The sequence below is a fragment of the Nelumbo lutea genome, chromosome 4, assembly GCF_056320005.1.
Source record: "Nelumbo lutea isolate HS-2025 chromosome 4, American lotus-T2T, whole genome shotgun sequence".
NCBI classification, from domain to species: Eukaryota; Viridiplantae; Streptophyta; class Magnoliopsida; order Proteales; family Nelumbonaceae; genus Nelumbo; species Nelumbo lutea.
Genome location: NC_142687.1, coordinates 88,856,915 through 88,880,505, shown reverse-complemented (window position 1 = coordinate 88,880,505; position 23,591 = coordinate 88,856,915). Strand labels below are relative to the sequence as shown.

General features: G+C 38.1%; 1 protein-coding gene across 5 annotated transcripts in view; it reads left to right on the top strand.

The window, feature by feature from the left end:
- Positions 1 to 4,273: 4,273 nt before the first annotated feature.
- The window catches only part of LOC148861644 (uncharacterized), a 78,650-nt gene continuing 59,332 nt past the window's right edge, over positions 4,274 to 23,591 (top strand). For 2 of the 5 annotated variants that reach the window (XR_016113187.1, XM_088985741.1), the window contains exons 1-4: positions 4,274 to 4,482; positions 4,933 to 5,000; positions 13,129 to 13,238; positions 13,634 to 13,792. Coding sequence is in view for 4 of the 5 variants with exons in the window: in XM_088985741.1 (XP_088841867.1) it covers positions 13,140 to 13,238; positions 13,634 to 13,792 (258 nt within the window). In the remaining variant the exon portion in view is untranslated. The other 3 variants (XM_088985743.1, XM_088985744.1, XM_088985742.1) reach the window with 3 other exon arrangements.

The window sequence follows — 23,591 nt, the reverse complement described above, 5'->3', positions numbered from 1 at the left end:
AGAGGAGGTATGTTGTATAGGATATGGAAATGACTACCATCCTCCATTGCTTTCACACTTGGAAACACTATTTTCTTCGCTCCAAGTTCATGGTCAAGACCAACAATATAGCCACCAACTACATAGTCACAAAATAAGTTGAGCCCTAAACAAGCTCAATGGCAATACTTCTTAGCAGAATTTGATACGACTCTTGAGTACAAGTCAAGACCAATGAACCAGGTTTTTTATGCACTCAGTAAAAGGATTGAGTTAGCAACTTTGTTTACAGGTAAGGGTCCATCCACTAGCTAAGTCAGATTGAACTTCACTGACCACATTAGAGAAGCGCTCAAGAAGGACCCCCACAGGTCAAAGTCTAATGATAGTGTCCTGTATGTACTCAAGAACCATCGCTTGACCTTGGTGGTTGGACCATTGACCCATTTTACCTGATCACCGGATCATGGGTTGTACACTTAATGTATGTGCAAATTTCTAGAGGCTACAACTTTGCGCTTAGATATTAGTTGAGGTTATCATTTTTATTATGGGTATTTGTCCCGCTATTTTCGCAAAAAAAAATGTTTTTCATCATTTTGCAAAATCTAACTTTTTTTACAAATAAAAAATTAAAAACATAAATTAAACATAAAATAATATTTATATATACATATATTACATCTAAAAAATAATTATTCATTTTTTGATAAAATACATGTTTATACACACATATACATACACATACACATACACATACATATATGCTGGCGTGAAATGGTCTGATCCAATTCAACCTGAATGGTTAGACCAACGACCTATGACTTGAAAGCAAAATTGGTTCTGCCACTGGGTCGGTTTGGTTGGATGGTCTTTTATAATCAAAACGAACATGCAATGTTAATCCTTGTGTATAATTGAAAACTTCATTTGACTAAAATTGTTTCAATGTGGACCAAACCTTATATTCATGCAAACCGGAATGGGTGTTCTCTAACCATTTTTTCTAGAGCTACAAATGGGTTGAATTTAATGAAAGTTGAATTTAAATATGACTCATTTAACTCATTTTATGAAATTTGCTTAGCTGCAATCAGCGTGAATTAGGTTTGAAAACTGTCTTGAACCAATTATTAATTAATTTTATAAGATAGACCAAAACCAAATCGATTATTAATGAGGATATTTTGGTCTTACCCAATTGTACATCACACGTATAATTACCTATATTAATAACAATTTAAAACTTCATTTGACACCCCATAGAAACAACATATGATGACCTCGAAATGGGTCCATGCATTTTAACACATCGCTATACTAACACGTGGCAAATTTCAGCCTGATGTCTATTTAAGATGTGTTTGGTTTGAAGTAAAAAGTAGGGAAAGGTAGGGAAACCTTTACAAACCTTGTATAGGTTTCCCTACTTTTCCATCCCTTTCTCTACCTTTTCCTTTGAACCAAACATAGCCTTAGTGTATGATCAACATTGTGTGGTTTTCATGGGTAGTGTGGGTAATGACATTGTGGATGTGCCTAATATAGTCTGGTTGGAGGTAGTACTTTCAACCTGTGGTTGACCCATTGAAACAATCACCTAATCAAGACTTGGGTCTGGCTTGCATGAAACTTCCCATTTGGTCAAAAACTGCCTAATCCATGTAGTTGAACCGTTGACCTGTTTGACCCGGTTATTGGGTCACGTTTTGTGCATTCAATGTATGTGCAAACTTCCTGAGGTCATAACTTTGTTTTCAGATGTTCAATTGGGGTGATATTATATCGATATGCCGGTATGGGCATATCAGGTGAATCGACACAGCTTTTGTTTCTTTTCTTTCCCGCATCTGGTTCAGGGGAGCCGGTTTAGGCCTCCTCCACACCATGAACCGGTCAGACCCCGATACACCCACTATAGGGGCATATCAGAGGGGTCCCAGAATGATACGTATTGACCGATACGGGCCGATACTGGTACGTGTCGATACTTTGAACCTTGATTTTGGGTAATTACCTCGTAATATTTGCTAGAAATCTTTCTCCCCTCAAATTGCAAAGTTTAGCAATTTTTACAAATAAAAATAAAAACCATAAATTGAGTAAAAAGTAATATTTATAGATACATACATTACATCTAAAAAATAATTATACAGTTTTATTGATAAAATACATGTTTATATATACTTATACACACACATTATTTATATATATATATATATACACTTAACATCTATAATTACCTATAATAATAACAATTTAGAACTTCATTGATGGTACAACCTTAATAAAGAAGGCAGAAAAATAGCAACTTGTTTGAATGTTAGTAAAACAAAATTATTTTTATATTTTATACATCGTTTAGTTTCGAACAACAGGAGCAAGTCCTCATCCAATTATTAATTGAGATACAAAGCACAAAACTAGAACTGACATAATTGGTGCATTCAGTTAAATTATATTGGGTATACCTTACCCGTTAACTGGTCAATTTGGAAATAATATAATAAGTTTATTAACAGGATTAAGCTCAAATGCTGATTTAATTTGATATTAATATATTTATAATAAAATTCAGGTATGGTAGATAGGTACTCTGTACTTTGGAGTAATAATACTTAAGGGCCTGAATTTTAAGTGGGACATTTTAGTACCCTGAACATTTAAATATATGCTTAAATCCAACTATGTTAAAACTGGCATTATAATGAGAGTAAAATTACAGATTTGGCCTTGTTTAAGTTTGCTTTCTATTTTTTACCTTCAAATGATCTACCTAATTTGAATCATATACGTTGAATTTGAAAGTAGAACTTAAATCTTTTTACTCATTTTATCGTACTTTTATTTTACTTTCTTTTACATCTAAAACCGTTTTTGTGTTTCTTTTTAATAAAGAATAAAAGCATTTCAATGGAATGATGAAAAGCAATGAAGAAAAAGAAACTTGAATATGAACATTTTTGTAATTTTATCGCATTGTAATATTAATTTAAGGGAACTGGACTCAAGTGTATATTTCTAAAAGTTCAAAGTTACTAAAATGTCCTATTTAAAAGTTCAGACTTTTAAGTGTCACTAACTCCAAACGTTATAGCATATACACCTTGTTTTATATTTAATTTTATAGATTAAATTGTACATAAATTTACTGATTATTGGCGGATCGGATTAAAAAACACCCATCGAATTTGTTCCGATCCCTTCACAGGCCAACCTCTTTTATTTTATTTTTTTTTCAATTGTTTCATATAGGAAAAAGACAATTTTATTTTACCCTGAAAAAAATACATAAAGGACAATACATCAAGCACAATTTCGTCAACAAAAAGTATTGCGTTCTGTTATTTCTCAGGTGTATTGTCTGTTCGTTTGGAGTTCAGGGGATGTTCTCAATACACGGCGGGATTATGCTGTGTGGCGTTGTGAGGCGGTGTGGGGCAGAGATGTGAACTCGATCGTCTGATGGTCGAGTTCCTCTTTCCACCACGGCACAATGCCGATCCAAAACAGGATCCCAACAGTCGGTCAAGGGAGATGTTCTCAATCTCAATTCACGGCTGTAAAGAGACCGGTTGTTGGGATCTTGTGATAGAATTAGATCGGCATTCCAATCGACGACGAGATGCTCTCTATGTACGGTTAAATGAAGGATGTTGGTACATTGTTGGACTCTGCACTGAGACCAGATCCGGACCTATAAGGCCACAACCACAAACAAAACACATCTGCCGGTGCCGGTATGACGGTATCATTGTATCAACGCTGGTGACTAGTGACTTCTAATTAGCGAGTCCGGATATGCTTCTCTTCACAGGAGAGCAAATCAGCCCCCACAAGATTGTTCCTTCCATATTCAAGCCGTGCATTGGGAATATCTTAGATGATAGTATTAGAAATGATGATGTAATTATCCAAAAATATTCACAACCGAGATGTGCCGGCGGAACGTTGTGGGGGCTGATTTGCTTTCGAAGAAAGTTCACAATACCGTAAATTAAGAATATTTCTATACTTGTATTGGAGAGATATTCCGAATAGAGGGTGGGATGTGGCTCTGATATCGGTGTGTGGCGCGCTTTGTAAAGAGCAGATCCCAATACCTAGTTAGCAGGCTGAACTACCGAGGTAAACAAAACCAAATCGAATCTTTTTCACTCCAAAGGAGTCCTGTGTTTCTTCCACGCCGTTAGATGGTCCATCCAAGATTTTATCCATATCAACCTGATCCAATCCAACGGCTGGGGCTTGGTCTATAGAATTCTCAACATCTTCCCTTAGCGGATACGACTCTATCTGCATCATTTTTACCTTATCACATTCATGAAAAGACAAATTAACCCTCTTCAACGATCAATAACCCAAAGCCGAGTCAAATATGTCTCTGTCTTAAAATCAAAAGCCTATAGGCCTTCTGCTCCATTTCGGCATTTCGTCCGTGCAATTCAGAAGTTCAATTTCAACGCAGCGAAACTTCAATTTCTCTTAAATTTTGTTTAAAAGGTTTGGGGAATTTTATTTCGATGTTTTTTTTTTTTTGTGAAGTAATTTCGGAATATGTCTCTGTTGTTTTCTCATCATTAACATGGTGGATTGTTTTCCTTTAGCTCATATATTTTTTCCCCTATTTTTGACAGTGCGTTTCGTATAAATTTCAGTACTTCGATTTTAGTTTCGACAGTTCAAAACCCTAATCCTGGTATCAGCCGAAAAGGCTATTCATTTGGAGACCACCAACAGCTCATAAGGGTTTCAAAAACCCTTACTGTTTCCAATCTACTTACGTGTTTCATTTGATTTTGTTCTGGTGTTAAAGTTCAATTTTATGCTTATTGAAAAGCTTTCTATCTCATTTCCGAATCGGTTGAAGATAGATGCCTGGCTTTGATATATTCCTGTTTTATTATTGTTGCCCCTGTTCTTATTGTTATGTTCCTTTTCTCTGTTTTGCAGATTCATATAGTTACAAAGTATTTGTTAATAAGACTTGCAGCTGCCATTGATTCAATTTCGATATTGAGGTATTTTCTTGGTAATATTATTAATAATGTTGAGCTTTGAAATGCAACTTGACAAGAACATGTTTCTTTTATTCATCATAAAAGAAAAAGAAATGCAACTTGACGAACCGAACCTTATCGACTACTAATATGGAATTTGTTTATTTTTATTTTTCATTTTTCATTTTTTCCTTCTCCTTTTTCGAGTTTGCAAAGAAAACACAGTTTTTCACGTATTACAATCCGAGATGAAATTGTTTTTGAATAACGCTAAATGATACGGGTTAACAAAAAGTAATTTACATGACTGAAATGCTTCTAGCAAATAAAGGGAATAAATGAGGTACAGTGAACTCTACTAATATGAAATGACCTTCAATTGTACTGCATTGATCACACACATACATTGGGGCCATTGTTTGATGTAATGGTAAAATCTTGGGCTGATAAGCATTGATTCAGATCCCTAGGTTTGTCCATAACGGTTATGGATAATGATGGTTGAGGTAACATAGGCAATCAAGGATATAAGCATGGCAACAATTATTTCTTTCATTATTTTATTGTCTTCTTTCCAACTGAAAGAGGAAAGATTATATGGAGGTCTAGCAGAGCTGCTGTTTTGCAGTTCTTTTTGGAAGGAGAGGAATGCTAGTGTCTTTCAAGACAAGAAGATTCAGCTAGAAGTGTTGATGGACTTAAATTTGAGAATGGATAATTTGATCATCATTAGAAATTGAGTTTGATAATTTTTCTGTGAATGGTTCATTGAAAGGATGGCAAGAGATTTCAAGATCCTCCACTATAAGTCAGATTAATGTGCAGAACTGGTCTCCCTTCCCAAGGAGCTATTAAGTTAAACTTTGATGTCTGCTCTCTGAGAAATCCAGGGATAAGCGGTCCTTTTAGAGATTCAAATGTAAATGTTTTTTTTTTTTTAATTTTTTTAAATATATACTCAAGTTTGGTTGGTCATGGCATTACCATAAAAGAAGAACTTGTTAGAGGGGCTGAAACCAGTGTTGCATGGACTTGGATAATGGAATCAAAATCCAACACGTGTCTGGAAGTCTTGATAAGGAAAAAAAAAATGAACGACTCATGAACACATCCATGAAAATTTAAAAACTATTAAAACTGTCCATGCTTCTTTGTTCCCACTTCTAACATTACATTACCTATAAATTTATCTGTTATTTAGTAACGGTTTCTGGAAAAATGGCATTCATTGCGTATATTAGCAATTTATTTTTGCCACATAAGCAAGTAGATAAAATAACATGTTATTTTGAATGTCCATTAAGAATCCATGGAGTGTCAGAATCTGAAACTTGCCCATGAAAATATCCCTTCTAGAGCAATTAATTTAAAATTAGAAAGATCTAACCATGAAAAAATTCCTCGGACCTACTTTGCAGTTTTTTATCTGGGTCTCCAGTGAAGATCCTATCTTCTGTATTTGGGCTAACAGTTTGACAGAGCAATGACTTTCCAATTACAAGCAAACTTTAGGCCTGAATATATTAGGACTCCATTTCTGATGTTTCTCATTCCATTTGTCCAGTGAAGCCCTGTACTTTTCTTCTTCTTGGTTGATAATTTGAAGCCCTGCAACTTAGGTGATTCCTTAAATCTAGTTATAGGATGAGGGATGAGGAAATGCAAACAAGCATATCAGTTCTAATAGAAAGTGATGTTTCAGTTTTCTAATTACAGTAGGAAGCTCTAGAGGATTTTATTTTGATAGTAATTTGATGGGTTGACTCACCCGGATTTCGTGAAGAAGGTTGAGGATGGTGGAGAGAAGACCCAAGGGGGGTGAAGTGGAAAGGTGTAAGATTTCACAAAAAAACTAAAAAGATATGGAAACTGAAAAGAGAGTTGGATGAAGCCATTTTGAGAGAAGAATTTTCTTGGAGGTAGAAGTCTAGATATAAGTGGCTTAAGGAAGGAGATAGGAACACTAAATTTTTTCATGAACTAGCCAATGGAAGGAGAAGGAAAAACCTAGTATTCAAACTGTGAGTGGATGGATGACTAGTCCTTGATTCCCAAGAGAGGATAACCAATTGTTTTGTTGACTATTTCAAATCCATTTTAAGTAGGCCCCTTGGACCTAGTGTGGAGTTGGAAGGTATGACTTGGCAGAGGCTTCCGGAAGAGAGTAGAAGCTAGTTGGAAAGGGATTTTGAAGAGGAAGAAATTAGAAAAACTGTTTTCTCCATGAACAAATCTAACGCATCAGGGCCAGACGGTTTTACAATGGCTTTATTTCAAGATTGTTGGGACATAATCAAAGAAGGTTTGATTGAGGTCTTCAAGGATTTTGAGGATAATTCGGTGATTAGTCATGGAATTAATGCTACTTTTTTAGCCTTAATTGCCAAGAAGAAAGTGGCAGTGACTAGTGTATACAAGATTGTGGCTAAGATAAAAAAGGTGCTTCCTTGTCTTATCAGCCAAGCCCAAGGAGCTTTTGTTTAGGGGAGACAAATAGTAGATCGGATTTTAATAGCAAATGAATGTGTAGAGGAGATGAGGAGATCGGGTCATCAAGGTTATGTTTGTAAATTAGGTCTTGAAAAGGCCTATGGTCTAGTGGATTGGGGATTCTTATTACTTGTGCTAAGGAAGTGTGGGTTTGGGGATAGATGGTGCAAATGGATAAACGGTTGCCTTCCCTCTTGCCATTACTCCATCTAGTCAATGAGGTAGTTAATGGTTTTTTCCCAACTAGTAGGGATTTGAGACAAGGTGATCCCATGTCACCTTTCCTATTCACTTTAGTTGCCAATGCTTTTAGTAGACTCCTCTCGGAAGCGGATAGGGCCGGATCTTTAAGAGGGTAGACAATAGGTAGAGATGGAGTTTCAGTAACCCATCTTCAATTTTTAGATGACATAATAATCTTTTGTGGAGGTTGTGATTTGATGGAGGTAAGGAATTTGAAGGATTTAATAATTCACTTTGAGAGGGCCTCAAATTTGAAGATGAATTTTGAGAAGAGCTGTGTTGTGGGAATACATTTGAACAGAGAAGAGATGGAGTCTATAGCAGCCTCGTTAGAATGCACTTGGTCTTAGTATCCTCTATCCTACCTAGGACTTCCCTTAGGTGCAAATCCAAAGGAAAGTAGGTTTTGGAACCCGGTGGTGGAAAAATTCGAGAAAAGATTGGCAGCTTGGAAGAGAAACTGTATTTCCTTGGGGGGTAGAGTTAATTTGATTGAAGAAACTTTAGCCAACTTGCCATTATATTTCCTGTCAGTCTTTAGAATTCCTAAAAGTGAGGCAAAGAGGTTGGAAAAACTGATGAGGGACTTTTTATGAGAACCTAGGGAAGAGAAAAAAGATCACTTGATTAGGTGGGAGGTGGTGAGTCGAAGCTAAAAAGGAGGCCTAGGCTTAGGGAATGTGGTGAATAAGAATGAAGTTCTTTTAGATAAGTGGCTTTGGAGGTGGCCCCTGGAGAGGGAGAGGTTGTGGCATGAAGTAGTGAAGAGTATCCATGGCTGTTTTGAATCAGGTTGGGACGTGAGGGTATCTCGAAAGGCTTTGCTCACAACACCTTGGAAGGCTATTTCTGGCATTCTCCTCAAATTCTTCAGATTTGTAAGGTTAATGCTTGTTCTGGAAACTCCATTCTTTTTTGGGGAGATATTTGGGTGAGCACTCAACCCCTAAAAGACCGTTTCCCTTCTCTCTATTCCATCTCCCTCTTTAAAAAGAAACCCATTTCATGGTTCCTTTCCCCCCCGTTTCACCCTTTGGCTTTAAACTAGGATTTTGGGTTTTGAAGAGGGTTAAGGGATGAAGAATTTCTTTGTGCTTCAGAGCTCTTCTTGCTTCTAGACTTGGTGTGTTTGGACCCCCTAACCCAGATAAAAGGGTTTGGTCTCTAGCCCCGGTTGGCTCCTTCATCTCTTCTTGCTTCTTTCTTTAAAGCCCTTTGCTCCAACCCCTCCTCTTAGGTCTTCCCTATTAAAGAGGTTTGGTCAAGGCCAATCCCTAAAATAGTAGTGTTCCATTGGGAAGCCTAGTATGGTAAGATCAATACTGTGGAAAACTTGCAAAAGAAGAAACCTTATGTGTTTGTCCCCAAATTGGTGCTTTGTGCGTAAAGTGAAGGGTGAGGACTGTAACCATTTGCTGATATCGTGCTCTTTTGTTGCCAATATTTGGAATTGGGTTGTTTCATTATTTGGGTGCAGGTGGAACTTGCCCTCCAAAGTGAAGTTACTGTTCACTCCGGCTGCCTTTGGGAGATTGACAAAAATAGGGAAGCTAATGTAGATATGCATCAGAGCCCCTACCTCATGGACATTATGGGAGGAGAGAAATGCTAGAATATTTCAAGAAAAGGAAAGAAGTCTTGCTGAAATCAAGGAATGCATAATGACAAGGACAGTCTCGTGGCTGAAATCTTCACACTTGTTGGCATATTACTCCTTTGATGACTTAACGGGAAACTGGGCAGTAGTGGCTTCTACAATCTCCACAAAGAACAGCTGACAAATTGAACGGAAACCCCCACTGGATGGAGTGGTAAAATTGAATTTTGATGGTAGCTGCCAAGGTAACCCAGGGCCATCTGGAATAGGAGGGACTCTGAGAGACAAAGACAGCAATATGTTGTCTTTATTTTCAGGACCAGTGGGTGTTGGTGATTTTGTAAGGGCAGAGATACTAGCAGCGGTACAAGGTATACAGATGGCCAGTCAACTTGGAGTGAGCAATTTGATAGTAGAAGGGGATTCGAAGGTAGTAGTGGGCTGGATACCAAGTCCAGAAATAGCTTGTTGGGGCTACAGGGATCTGTTAAAGAAAGTTAAATGGTTGACAAGAAATATGATAGTCAGGTTTCAGTGGGTGAGCAGATCAGCAAATGCAACGACTGATTCTCTGGCCAAGCAAGGGGTGTCAAGGGGAGATCTGTTTTGGGCTACTTTGTAATTGTGTTTCAGGCTTGTGTATGTTTAGTGTTTATGGTTCAGTCCTCGGGGGAGGTAACACCTCGTGCCTCCTCCTAGGCTGACTGTACTTTCATTATTTGAATTAATAAAATTGCTCTCATTTATAAAAAAAAAAGGTTGCATTGAATTTACTAACTAGCCTACAATTGTATAGTTTTCTTGCATCCATCTTTCATAGGTAGGGTCATCCTCCTTGGGTTCCTTCTTATTCCTAGTGATGTACCCCCACTTCCCTTTATTGCAGACATGGATTTTAATTGATTGGTACCATGACAGATAATTGGTTCTATCCAAACTTCACTGTGGTCACTACCCCTAACAAAGTCTCCTCTGACCTTCCTTGGCCAAACCTAGAGTTTGTAGGTTGTTTTGTTTTACCTCCAGTTTGCTCCATTAGCTAATGGAGCTGAATTGCTAATGGATGAGATAGTTATGCAATGAAATGTTTAGGGGTGAAGCAGTCATCTCAAAATGTCATTTGACAATTATAAATTGTAATTAAGGAGCTTGCTTTCTACTTATTTACTTAGTCACTGAAAGACAAGTTGATAAGGCTTGCCTACTGGAAAGGGAATTACCTATTGATGGTTGGGAGAATTATTTTGATCAAATCAACATTAGCAAATCTGCCAGTTTACTTCTTTTCGGTCTTTAGGATGCCTGTGGGGATTTGTAGAAGGCTAGAGAAGGTAATGGGGGACTTTTTATGGGAACCTGGTGAGGAGAGGAGGGATCATAGGGTGGGATGGGAAATGGTGGTTAGAAGTAAGAAGTTAGGGGGTCTAGGAATTGGGAATATTCAGAAGAGGAATAGAGCCTTACTGGGTAAGTGGCTATGGAGATTTCCGGTGGACAAAGACAAACTGTGGACAAAAGTGATTAAGAGCATTCATGGGCTGATGGCGGATGGTTGGGATGCTGGAATTTTGGCTAAAGCTTCAACAACAACACCTTGGAAAGCCATTCATGCTATTCTTCCTTGTTTTCTACCCTTACAATTTGTGTTCTGGAAATATGGTGAGATTTTGGGAGCATGTGTGGGTGGGGGAGACACCTCTTAAAGATCAATTTCCTTCCCTTTTCTCCCTTTCTAGGTACAAAACCTTAACAGCCTCTTCTTTAGTTTCTTCCGTTGGCCCAGGACTTTAGATTAATTGGGATTTGGGTTTTAGACGAGGCCTTAGAGATTCTGAGATGGATTTGCTGTGGTCCTTGATTCAGGTTATCCAAAAGGTTTTTTTTTAGATCCGATTAAGGAGGATTCCCGAATTTGGACCCTCTCTTCTTCTGGCTCTTTCAGTTGTGCCTCCTTTTTCAGTGCCCTGGCCCACTCTTCTGTTGCTTTTGCCTCACCCTTCCCTTCTAATGAAGTGTGGGGAAGACCGGTCCCACCTATGGTTGGAGCACTTTGTTGGGAAATAGCTTTGGAAAGAATTAATACCTGCGATCTTCTTCAAAAAAAGAAGCCTTTTTGGTGCTTGTCCCTGCACTGGTGTACCCTTTGTAAAGCTGATGGCGAGTCTTGTTCTCATTTACTTATATCCTGCCCTTTTATTTCTTCTATTTGGGAGTGGTTTCTCTCTTTATTTGGTTGCAGGTGGACTTCTCCACCAAGCATTCGTAGCCTCTCCACCTATGCAGTTGGTTGCCGGATCAAAAAGAGGGGAAAAATATTGTGGAGATATACTAAGGCAGCAGTTTGTTGGACGATTTTGGATGAAAAGAACCAAAAGATATTTGCTGAAAAAGAAAGAAGTAGGGACACAATTATAGAAGTAATTTCATTGAGGGTAGCACAATGGGTAAAACAATAAATCTCTTTGAGGATGCTTCAATAGAGACCATCATGAATAATTGGCAGGAGATAGCAGTCTCGGCTCCCAGTAGACTGAATGTCCTTCTGACATGGACCCCTCCGATGGAGGCTTTATCAAACTCAACTTTGATGGGAGCAGTGAAGGAAACCCAGGGCCATCAGGGGTTGGTGGTGTGTTTAGAACAGAGGCAGGTTCAGTTATAGCGCTTTTTTCTGGACCAATTGGAGTTGGAGACTCTTTGAGAGCAGAGATTCAGGCCCTCCTGGAGGGGTAAAAAGGGCTAAGGAGTTGAATATAAAGAAGTTGACTATTGAAGGTGATTCGCAAGTGGTAATTGGTTGGATAGAGAAGGCAAACGACGGGTTATGGGCTTACATTAATGAAAAAAGGCATTTCAAGTGGCTAACCCAAGGAATGGATGTGCATGTCTGGTGGGTTAAAAGATGTGCTAATTCATTTGCAGATTCTTTGGCCAAACAGGGGGTGGGAAGAAGCCATTTGTTTTGGGCTACCATGTAATCGTATTGTTGGGGGGGGGGTAAGAGGGTTTACCTCCCCCACATTTGTATTTTAATCTTCTTATAATTTAATGAAAGTTTTCTGTTACTGATATAAAAAAAGACAAATTGATAAGTAATTGAACTAATCCAATTCAGCAGTTATGAAGTGACCCTTAAGAGTGGTTAGTGCCAGCCTTTTCTCCCCACTTAAGTTAGGAGGATCATCTGGCACATTATGGAAACTTTTCTTGGATGGTCATTAAACATGTTATGGCAACTTCTTATGTGCCAAGGGCCAAGTGTTGGGCACAATTTCCAAGTTGAGATACAGGTCGACCAATTGGTTTTAAGGTTTTTTGCCAACACTGTAAACTGTTAAAAGGATGATAAGAGGTGGTTTGTCCTTTCCCTCGTATTGTTTGCACTTATTTTAATTTTTAATAGTATTATGCTGGTATTTTTTTTTTTGTTTGCACTCATTCATGTTCGATTTAATTATGTTTTGTCATTATTCTTTAGAAAATGGCGCAAGAAAAAAAACTAACCATAGATTTTACTTTTCACTCATATGCAGTAACATATTTACCCAGTGATAATTACATTGTCCAATCCAGTCATGTACAAGAGGATTGGGCCCAGTGCATCAATGAAACCCATATCATACCATTTTGATGGACTGAAGTTTACCAAAAATTGCTCGTCAGACAATTCATTTGGGATTAGCTAAATTTGCACCAGTATGATTGTGTAATTTAACAAATATAGAACCACAAAACTTCTTTGTCTGTTTCTGTGTCAAGTGTTTGATTGAACTTGGTATACAATCATGATGCCGACAACCTCAACCTTATTCCTTGCAGAGATTTTTGCGATGCACCGTGTTGGCAGTGCAGGGAACACATCCAATTCAACCCGTCCTCGTAAGGAAAAGAGGTTAACGTATGTTCTAAGTGATGCTGATGACACAAAGGTGTGTATCTGTGTGTGTGTGTGTGTGTGTGTGTGTGTGGTTGGGTGGGAGAGAGGGACTTTCACTTTCTTTTTTTTGTAGGGTTTAAGGAAAGGACGACGAGTCTGCTCTCTGTATCTGTATTTAATATATTTGATCTTTTATCTGTTAGCCCTCTTCTATCATTTTCTTCATACATCTCAGGATGCTAATGTCCTTAAGAAACCCTGCTTAAATTGTCAGGAACAAATCATTCATGTATGGTCATTCTCTTCCAAGATACAAAAGTAGCAGAAAAAATGTTATCGACAATCATATTGCAAACATGATTTTATTGTATCGATTGGATTTAATCTAAGATATGAATATCTTCACATCAATCATGCCGATATGCTTCCAAATATGTCTATTTGCAGCACTGTGCAGGCATAAATTGTTTAGCTGTATTAAAGGCATCTACACCTGATGCCTGTGATTATCTATTTACTGGAAGCCGAGATGGGACTTTGAAGAGGTGGGCATTAGCTGAAAATGCTGCTACCTGCTCTGCCACATTTGAATCTCATGTTGATTGGGTACTTTACTTTCCTATTCTTCATTCTCTTTCTTTTAGTATCTTATTGCATCTATGTGTGTTTGCATGTATACATACTTCAAATTTCATTTGAATCTCATGTTGATTGGTTACTTTACTATAACTCATTTTCTCTTTTGATAGTTGACTTTAAATTTCATTTAGTAGAAATTACTATAAGTATGTAATACTGCCAAACAGCGTAGAAGGTGATAGCATTACCAACTCATTTTGTATTATAGAGCTATGTGATATCCCAAACTCCTCTTAGTTCATTCGTTTCTACTACTACTACTTAAATAACTTGTTTGTATTGACACCCTTCTTTGCCAAATCAGCAAAGCCATTTGCTGATCTATGAACCCAAGAAAATTAGATGTTCAATTTCCTTATTATTATTATTATTATTTTTATTAAATCTCGCCCCTGGTGCTTCTACATTGGCAAGTTCCCTTACTGCCTCCCTCTCATTCTTCTACTACTATCAAGTCCCCCTCCATGATCATGGTTGTGATGTCTAGAGATGCCCAATTTTATGTCATATAGGGGATAACAACTCTGCCGCTGTGGAGTTTCCAACATCTACTGGCCTGGAGATCATAGCTTTGATGTTGCCATAGTTGTTTCTAATAACTTCTCCAATACCTATAGGTCCTAGATTACCCAGATTGCATCCATCAAGATTTAACTTTTTTTTGATCAGCAAAAAAACTGAGAATTTTATTAAAAATAACTAAAATTTGATATTACAATACGTCCAAACAATCCCCACAAGGAACAAATGCGCCCAAAATAATTGTTGCCTGTTAACCCCTTGTTTTGCAAGAGTATTAGCCATCTCATTTGCAGTCCTCCTTACCCAGTTGAAAGTAATGTTCAGCTCCTGTTTTATGCTTTCTATTTCCCTAAACTCATGCCTATAGATCCATGGCGTGAGCTGTTTATTCTTTGCCCAAGAGATGATTAGCTTGGAATCCCCCTCTACTTCCAGCTGCTGAAAGTTTGCTTGTTTGGCAAGTCTTAAGCTTTGAAGTAGTGTCATCAGTTCTGCCTTTAGAGAGTCTCCCAACCCCAAGGGAAAAACATAGCCAATACTTTCCCTGTGCAGTCTCTAAAAACGCCTCCAATTCCTGCCATGAGCTCCCATCAAAATATAACTTATTAGCACCAGTTTGAGGTGGATACCACTGGGTAGTCCTTAAGGGTTTTTGGCATAAAAGAATACCCATCACCTTCTCCTAAAACTGACATCCATGGAGAAATTGTGAAAGAGCTTTTGAGTCTTGATATGGCATACTTTAATCACAATGTTTTAAAATCTCTCTTTTTTAGATATTGCCTTATTCAAGAACCTTCCATTTCTTTCCCCTCAAATAGACCATAAAGCAGCTCTATAGCATGTCTCCACAGTATTCTCTCTCTTTCTCGCAAAAAAAAGTAGACTTAAAGTGGCTGGGTCATAGTTGTCAAGGCAATGCCTAGGTGATAAGGTGCCCTTCGAGGCTCATCTTGCCTAATTGGCAAGCAGTTTTGTACATTGTGGTGTTAATTATATTCTTATTTTTTTGAGATTATAATTATAAAAATGGACATTATTAAAATGAAATATTCATTTTGTGTGTTTATATACTAATTTCTTTTTATTATTTTCTTATTTGTTAGGGTTTAATCAACATAGACATTGCTAAATGCTGTATTGAATCCTCAAAGACTTCAAAACCTGAATCAATAAGTAAGGAAGAACTCAAAATTTTGTCTATAATCAACACATTTTCTTCTTATTCTTCAACCTTTTCTTTTCTTCTTTTCCTATAACAAAAATAAGGGTTTAACCCCTATATTTTTTGAAAATTCTTTTCTTTCTTCTTTTTCTTATCAATATGTTGATTTCTTATACTTAAACATGAATTTTATACTTTTCTTATGAAAATTATGGATAATTATTAAGGAAATATGGTTATGGAACCTAGGCAACTACCCTAGGATATATGTTTTTTACTTAAAATAGTCCATTGCCTAGGCAACGCCTAGGTGCCCGCCTTGGCGACTAGGTGACAAGGTGCCCCCCCCCCCCTTGTCACCTAGACTTGGAAAGCTATGCTCTAAAGTTACGGCTCTTCATATAAGATATATAGACTTCCTAGTTCTTTGCTTGATGTAACTGTATGTTTAATTAAATGGCTGTTTCTTTTTATATTTTTGATGTGTAGCTTAATGGTTTTATTGATTAAAATGAAAGAACATTATGTGCACCGATAATCTTACATCCCAAGATTGGTCTAATCACAGTAGCCACTGTTTCTATTTTATGCTTGTACCAAGAAAGGTTATTTCTTTTATTGATAATAAACTATAACTGAAACTAAATAGACTCCCAAACATAGGTTTTTATGAAAACATGGATAGTCTGATGGACTGAAAGTCTGAAACTAAGACAGAATATACTTGAACAATACTCTGGTCTGTTTTTTGAACTTTATAACCTTGAAAATCTAGATTCCAATAGAATAAATGAATAATTTGGATGGATTGTCTTACCATATTTCCACTTTTGAGTGATTTATATTGAGATAAACTTATTAGGCTAACACCATGATTTAAAATGATTTGGGTAATATAAACAGGAAGAATTTAGCACTGTTAGGTAAATGACTTTGGAGGTGGCCATTGGAGAGGGACAGATTGTGGCATGAGGTGACAGCTAGCATACATGGCAGGCTGAACTCTGGATGGGATGCGGGATTTTCTTGACGGGCTACCCTTGCTTCACCTTGAAAGTTATTCATGGTATTCTTCATCAGTTTTTCAGTTTCATTAGGTATGATGTGTGTTTTGGGGAGGTTGTCAAATTTTGGGGAGATGTTTGGGTTGGTTCTTCGGCTCTTAAGGATTTGTTCTCCTTTCTGTACTGTGTCTTTATACAAAGACAAGTGTTTCTCGCAATTTATTGCTCCTCTTTTTCTTCCTTTGGGTCATGATTGGAAGTTTGGCTTCTGAAGAGGGTTGAGGGATGCCAAATTTGTCGAATTGAATGGGCTGTTGCAACTTCTTGAGTTTGTTTGCTTTGATGCTTCCAAACTAGATACACGTATCTGGGTTCCTCACCCAAAGGGTTAATTTTCTTGTGCTTCTTTCTTCAAGTCTCTTTGTTTGTCTTCTCCTTCTCAACCTTTCCTTGCTAAGAAAGTGGGTGTTGGCCTATTTCTACCAAAATAGGAGCTTTTTGTTGGAAGTGTACCATGGGAAGATCAACAATTTGTACATGGTACAAAAAAGAAGACTCTTCATGTGCTTATCCTCAAACTGGTGCACTCTATGTAAATCCAATGAGGAGAATTGTTACCACTTACTAATATCCTGGCCTTTTGCTGTAGATATATGGGAATGGCTATTCTCTTTGTTTGGATGTAGGTGGACCTTGCCAATGGAGGTATACAAGCTTTTGGACCCTTCTACCTTTGTTTGGCCTAAAAGGAGGGGAAGGATTATGGAGAAGTGCTAGAGCGGTGATAATATGGTCTCTGTGGGAGGAAAGAGACAATAGAACCTTTTAAGGAAAGGAGAGAAGCAAAGAAGTGGTAAGAGACTGCATAATGATGATTGGTGAGGGTGATACATTGGATTAGGACCTTGGATTCTTTCTCGCATTTGTCTTTTGATGGTATTAGGAGAAATTGGAAGTGGTGTCTAGAAGCTCCTCAAAAAACGAAAAAGAAAAGATTTTATGCGAATCCTTGATCGAAGACTTTGTTAAACTAAACTTTGATGGGAGCAATCAAGGCAACCTGGGCCCATTAGGCATAGGAGGGGTTTTGAGATGCAAAGAAGGAAATATCATTGCATTCTTCTCTGGTTCTGTGGGAGTGCAGTGTTCCATTAGGGCAGAACAACTTGCTGCTATGAAAGGGGTACAGATTGCAAGTGAGTTGGACTTGATAAACGTGGAGATTGAGGGGACTCAAAACTGGTGATAGGATGGTTGAAGGATCTAGAGTTTATAACCTGGTGCTTTAGGGATGAGATGAAGAAATTTAAATGGCTAACCAGAAACATGAATTTGAGAATACTTTGGTTTAGGAGAACAACTAATGCTATGACAGATGTGCTTGCTAAACAAGGGGTAAATAGGGATAATTTGTATTAGGCTTAGTTGTAATTGACTTTTGTAATTTGCTTCTTGTGTGAGAGGTAGCACCTCGTGTCTATGGAATCCCCTTAAACATTGCTTTGGAAAGAACATAGAAATTATGAGATTGGCTTGATGTCTATGGAATCCTCTTACATGTTTGGAGTGCTGAAGATTTTAGGGCAATCAAAAAAATGTTGATGGATTCTAAGAAGCTGATTGTGAAAGCTAGTCCCAACTCCCAACTCCCAATGGGAGAATTAGGTGGGACCAACCGGCTTGGATAAGGGGAAGACCAACCGGCTTAGGAAGGTTAGAAGGTATAATAGAAAATGTCTAGGTCCTTTTTGGCCAAAATTTAAAAGAAGCAGGGCATCGGGAAGGAGTGTTTTCGCTGAGAAAAGGGGGAAAAGTGGGTTTGGGTGATTGTTGAGTTCGATAAAAATGGAATAGGGGTGGAGAATGCTAGGTGGCAGTTTTCTTCTTCAGATGAAGGTACATGCTTATTCTCTTAGGCAATCTGTGTCTTGCCTGTGTCTGAGGTTGCGGAAGCGACATTTCAAGAATCCAATCACGGTTTGGAATCAACAGAACTGGTGGTATTTGAAGAGATCAACTCAACTGAGAATGGGGTCTGGTGGAGGATGAGGAAGTAGAGGAGATAGTTGATGATGACAACATTGGTGGTCAGGAAGAGGATAATGTTCTCGACTTCTTTTGTTTTGAGGAGGTGAAGGTTGGAAAATTGGGTGTTGTCTTGGGTCGAAGGGGCAAGACTGGAGAGGAGCTGTATAAAGGAAAGACTTAAATAAACCGTGCGATTTAAATAATCCTAATGTTGTGCATGTAATGAAAATCTTCTCTAGTCTGAAGCTCAGTTTGGTTGGGGCATGGCCTACTAAAAACTACGAATGGGTCTATAGGAGAAGAGGCAAGAGAGGCATTACAACTCCTAGAGCTGATTCTTGGGAGACGGTTACGAAGGAATCAGCCTTCAGACTCCCACCTGGGGATGGGGAATAGAGATTCAAGACAACAAGGAGAGCAGTGTTGTCTCTGGTTTTGGAACAATTTTGGAGGTGCAAAGTAATGATATCAAGGATAACGTCTTGAGATGCATTGCTCTTCAAAAGTTAGTCGACAGGGAGGTCACGATTGGTAAAAGTTTGGGATTTTTTCGGGTGGAGAGGAGTTTGCTAGGAGGGACTTTGAGGAGTTTGAGAGGAAAAAAGGGAAGAGAAGTTGAATAAAAAAGCGTTGGGGAGAGGAGCTGAGGCTAGGAACGAGGATTTTTCAGACCAGGTGGTTGAGTTTGTGGGTGAAGACTAAGCCCCTGTGTTAGGCTTTTCAAGGCTTTTTGTTCTTTGCTTGAGTCTCTTTTTGTCAAGTCTTTAGATTGTAAGTTGTGTGGTTGTCTATCTAGGTGGGTTAAAGGTCCTGTTGTTTGTTTGCTGGGTCCGTTTGTTATGTTCTTCTTTTGTGTGATATCTTATCACCTTCATGATATTATTCTTTTTCCTTTCTAATGAATTTTTCTTTTTATATTTCATAAAATTCTGCTGGAAAATTTAGAATATTCGATGAAGGGGTTGGGAGAATTCAAACATTTTGGGCATAAATGTAAATTTTAATTATAATTAAAGTCTAAGGGGAGAGATAAGAGGGCTTGTCTCTTTCCCACTTTCTCTTGTACATTTTTTTTTTAAATTAAATGAAGTAATCAGTTATTCATCAAAAAAAAATTTAGAATTTACGATTTTAGGAAACAGAGGTGGGAGGATATTCAATTTGCAAGAATATTAGTCAAAATGGAGGGTGTGAGGTCAATCCCAACCCTTATGGATTTATTTTACCTAGATGATGCTTTCCAGCTTAGGATTGTTATATTGGGAAGATGCTCTATTCCATTTGATGGATTAGAAGGCGGCTAGAGAGGCGCTAAAAGGAAGTAGACTGTAGAAACCAATTGTTGCTTTCCCTATGATGGTAAACAGAGAAGACGAAGGTGAAAGGTTTGGGGATACAATGTCTTGTAAATTTAGATAATGCTTGGTCTCTAGATTGGAAAGGAAAGAGAAATTTCAGTTTTTTTTTTTTTGATCAATAAAGAAAATTTTCAGTTTTGGGTCAAGTGAGACCGGTCCAAGTAAGCTTTGGGGATACAATGTCTTGTAAATTTAGATAATGCTTGGTCTCTAGATTGGAAAGGAAAGAGAAATTTCAGTTTTTTTTTTGATCAATAAAGAAAATTTTCAGTTTTGGGTCAAGTGAGACCGGTCCAAGTAAGCTTTGGGGATACAATGACTTGTAAATTTAGATAATGCTTGGTCTCTAGATTGGAAAGGAAAGAGAAATTTCAGTTTTTTTTTGATCAATAAAGAAAATTTTCAGTTTTGGGTCAAGTGAGACCGGTCCAAGTAAGCTTTGGGGATACAATGTCTTGTAAATTTAGATAATGCTTGGTCTCTAGATTGGAAAGGAAAGAGAAATTTCAGTTTTTTTTTGATCAATAAAGAAAATTTTCAGTTTTGGGTCAAGTGAGACCGGTCCAAGTAAGCTTTGGGTCGGACAGACTCAATAGTGGCCTTGGTGACTTCATTTCGGAGTCAAACTAATAAGAGTTAGGAGACTCACTGATTTGCAAGAATATTAGTCAAAATGGAGGGTGGGAGGATATTCAATTTGCAAGAATATTAGTCAAAATGGAGGGTGTGAGGTCAATCCCAACCCTTCTGGATTTATTTTACCTAGATGATGCCTTCCAGCTTAGGATTGTTATATTGGGAAGATGCTCTATTCCATTTGATGGATTAGAAGGCAGCTAGAGAGGCGCTAAAAGGAAGTAGACTGTAGAAACCAATTGTTGCTTTCCCTATGATGGTAAACAGAGAAGACGAAGGTGAAAGGTTTGGGGATACAATGTCTTGTAAATTTAGATAATGCTTGGTCTCTAGATTGGAAAGGAAAGAAAAATTTCAGTTTTTTTTTTTTGATCAATAAAGAAAAATTTCAGTTTTGGGTCGTGAGACCGGTCCAAGTAAGCTTTGGGTCGGACAGACTCAATAGTGGCCTTGGTGACTTCATTGTCAAACTAATAGGATTTAGGAGACTCCTTGATTATTGAAGGAAAGAGACATGTCTGGGAGAAAACTATGAGTGTCTTTTGAAGAGGTGAGTACAAATGCTTTGTAATAAGATATTCTTATGCTAATGGTGATTGATTTGTGAAGGTGCAAGATCTTGTTCAATAGAAAAATGTTTTTTGAGGTTTTCAGATAAGGAAAGCGAAGTGCCAAGAAGGATTGAAAGTGCGGGAGTTGGATTCACCTCATTTTAACTAGGGAAGCTTTCAAAGGATTCTTTACTGAAGCTCGAGGCAGAAAAGGATCTGATCGATTGGATTTCTTTAAGTTTTAGCGATTTGGAGAACAAGCCCTTCTCGCCAGAGGTAGGTGGTTTTGATTCTTCTTTTATTTTCTGAATTCGATAGGGGAGAAGGTAGATAGTGAGGTCCCAAAGGAGTTGGGGGCTGGTCCTTTTTTTGATAAATAAAGTAATTCATTATATTAGTTTAATTTAAAGATTGACCCCTTGTTAACCACTTGAACCTCTTGGTTTCATTCATATAACACACCATTGCAGAATCTGAATTCTGTAGTAAACCTACTACCCCCTTCGAATCTCCTTCAATTTTCAACTGTACCACACTTAACTGAATGGCAACCTGTACACCCTGAATTGAAGCTAACCACTCTGCTCTAGTGTAATCCCCAACACCTAGGGGGCCCGAGTAAAGAATTACGCATTTCCAGCCTCATCCCTTATAACTCTTCCAAATCTTGGACCTGGATTGCCTTGACTGCTTCCATCAAAATTCAGCTTCAAAAACCTATAGGAGAGATTACACTTACTCTAGCCTTTAGGGAAGAACTACTTGCCACTGCAGCCCAATTTCTCCAAAAATCATTAGAGGAGAATAAAGGAACAGCTCTGAGGATTCTAACCATTGGATAGCCCTGTTTGAGATGCATTCCTTTAGTTCTTGTAGATTTCTCTCCTTCTCATGAAATTCTCTAGCATTACTCTCTTCCCAAATAGTCTGAATCAATGCTGCTCTTTCACACCTCCACATTAATCTTCCTCTTTTTTGGCGCCAGGCAAAAGTAGAAGGATCAAAAAGCAAGTACTTCAGCTGGCCTGTTCCACCTGCACCCAAACAACAAAAAGAGGCAATCCTACAACTCTGTAGTGAAAGAAAAGAAAATTAGTAAATGATAGCAGTCTTCACCATGGAAGTTGCAAAGGATGCACCAGTTAGGAGAGAGACAAAGAAATGGTTTTCTCTTTAGAAAATTATCCAAGGTGTTTATTTTCCCATGGAACACTTCCCAGCAAAATGCCAAAACCTTAGGGGGAATAGGCCTGCACCAAACTTCCTTAATAAGAAATGATTGTTGAGAGGGAGACTGACACAGACCTGAAAAAAGAAGTACAAGAAAAGGACCCTTTAGGCTGTGGTGACCAAAATCATTTATCTGGTTTAGAGGGATCTAAACAAACTTTTGCAAGTAGATTCAACAACCTAGTAAGGCACTCAATTTCCTCATCCCTTAAACCTCTGCGGAATCCAAAATCCCAGTTTGGTGCCAAGGGGTTTTCCAAAGAGGAGTAGAAATTTGAAATAATCTTTCTTTTGCATTGAGAGCAGAGAACAAGGAAGGGAAGAGGTCCTTCAAAGGTAAGTCACCAACCCAAAGATCCTCCCCAAAAGAACCAAGTTTCCAACACATACATCATACGTGCCCGCCGAGATGCACCAGCATCCCACCCAGTCTCTAAGCAACCATGGATGCTTCCTATCACTTCATGCCATAGCCTTTCTATCTCCAAATGCCACCTCCATAGCCACTTCCCCAACAGATATTCTTTTGAACTAAATTCCCCATAGCCAAACCCCCTCCTCTTTACTCTGATAAACCACCTCACACTCTAAACACTCCACAATTGCCTCAACTTCTCTTAATTCGAAGTTAGCACCTACTACCTGTCTCTTATTAAGATTGCTTCGTAAGTTGGAAAACCTTTCAACGTTTGCTACTAACAACTTGAGGTTTCTCACCTTCTCATACTTAATATCGAAACCATCACAAACAAAAGTAAGCCATCTGCAAATTGAAGATGGGGTGGCTGGGATTTCCTCCCTATTCTCCACCCTATTACACCTTGCCTGTTAGCCTTTGAAATCAATCTACTAAACACATCAACTATTAAAGTGAATAGGAAGGGCGATAGAGGGTTTCCCTACCTAACACCCCTACTAGATGGAAAGAAATCCTTCACTACCCCATTAACGAAGACAGGGTAATGATAGGAACTGATACACCAAAAAATCCAACCACACCACCTTTCTTCAAAACCACAATCTCTCAAAACAAGAAGTAGGAACTGCTAGTCCACCATGTCATAAGCCTTTTCAAGATCCAACTTACAAACAAATCCCTTCCTTTTTTATCTTCTCATTTCCTCCACACACTCGTTGGCAACCAAGATCTGATCAGTGATTTGTCTCCCTTGTACAAAGGCCCCTTGAGCTTGTATAATTAAGGAAGGGAGAACTTATTTAAGCCTCAAAGGTAAGACCTTAGCTAAGATTTTGTATATAGTGGTTACCAAA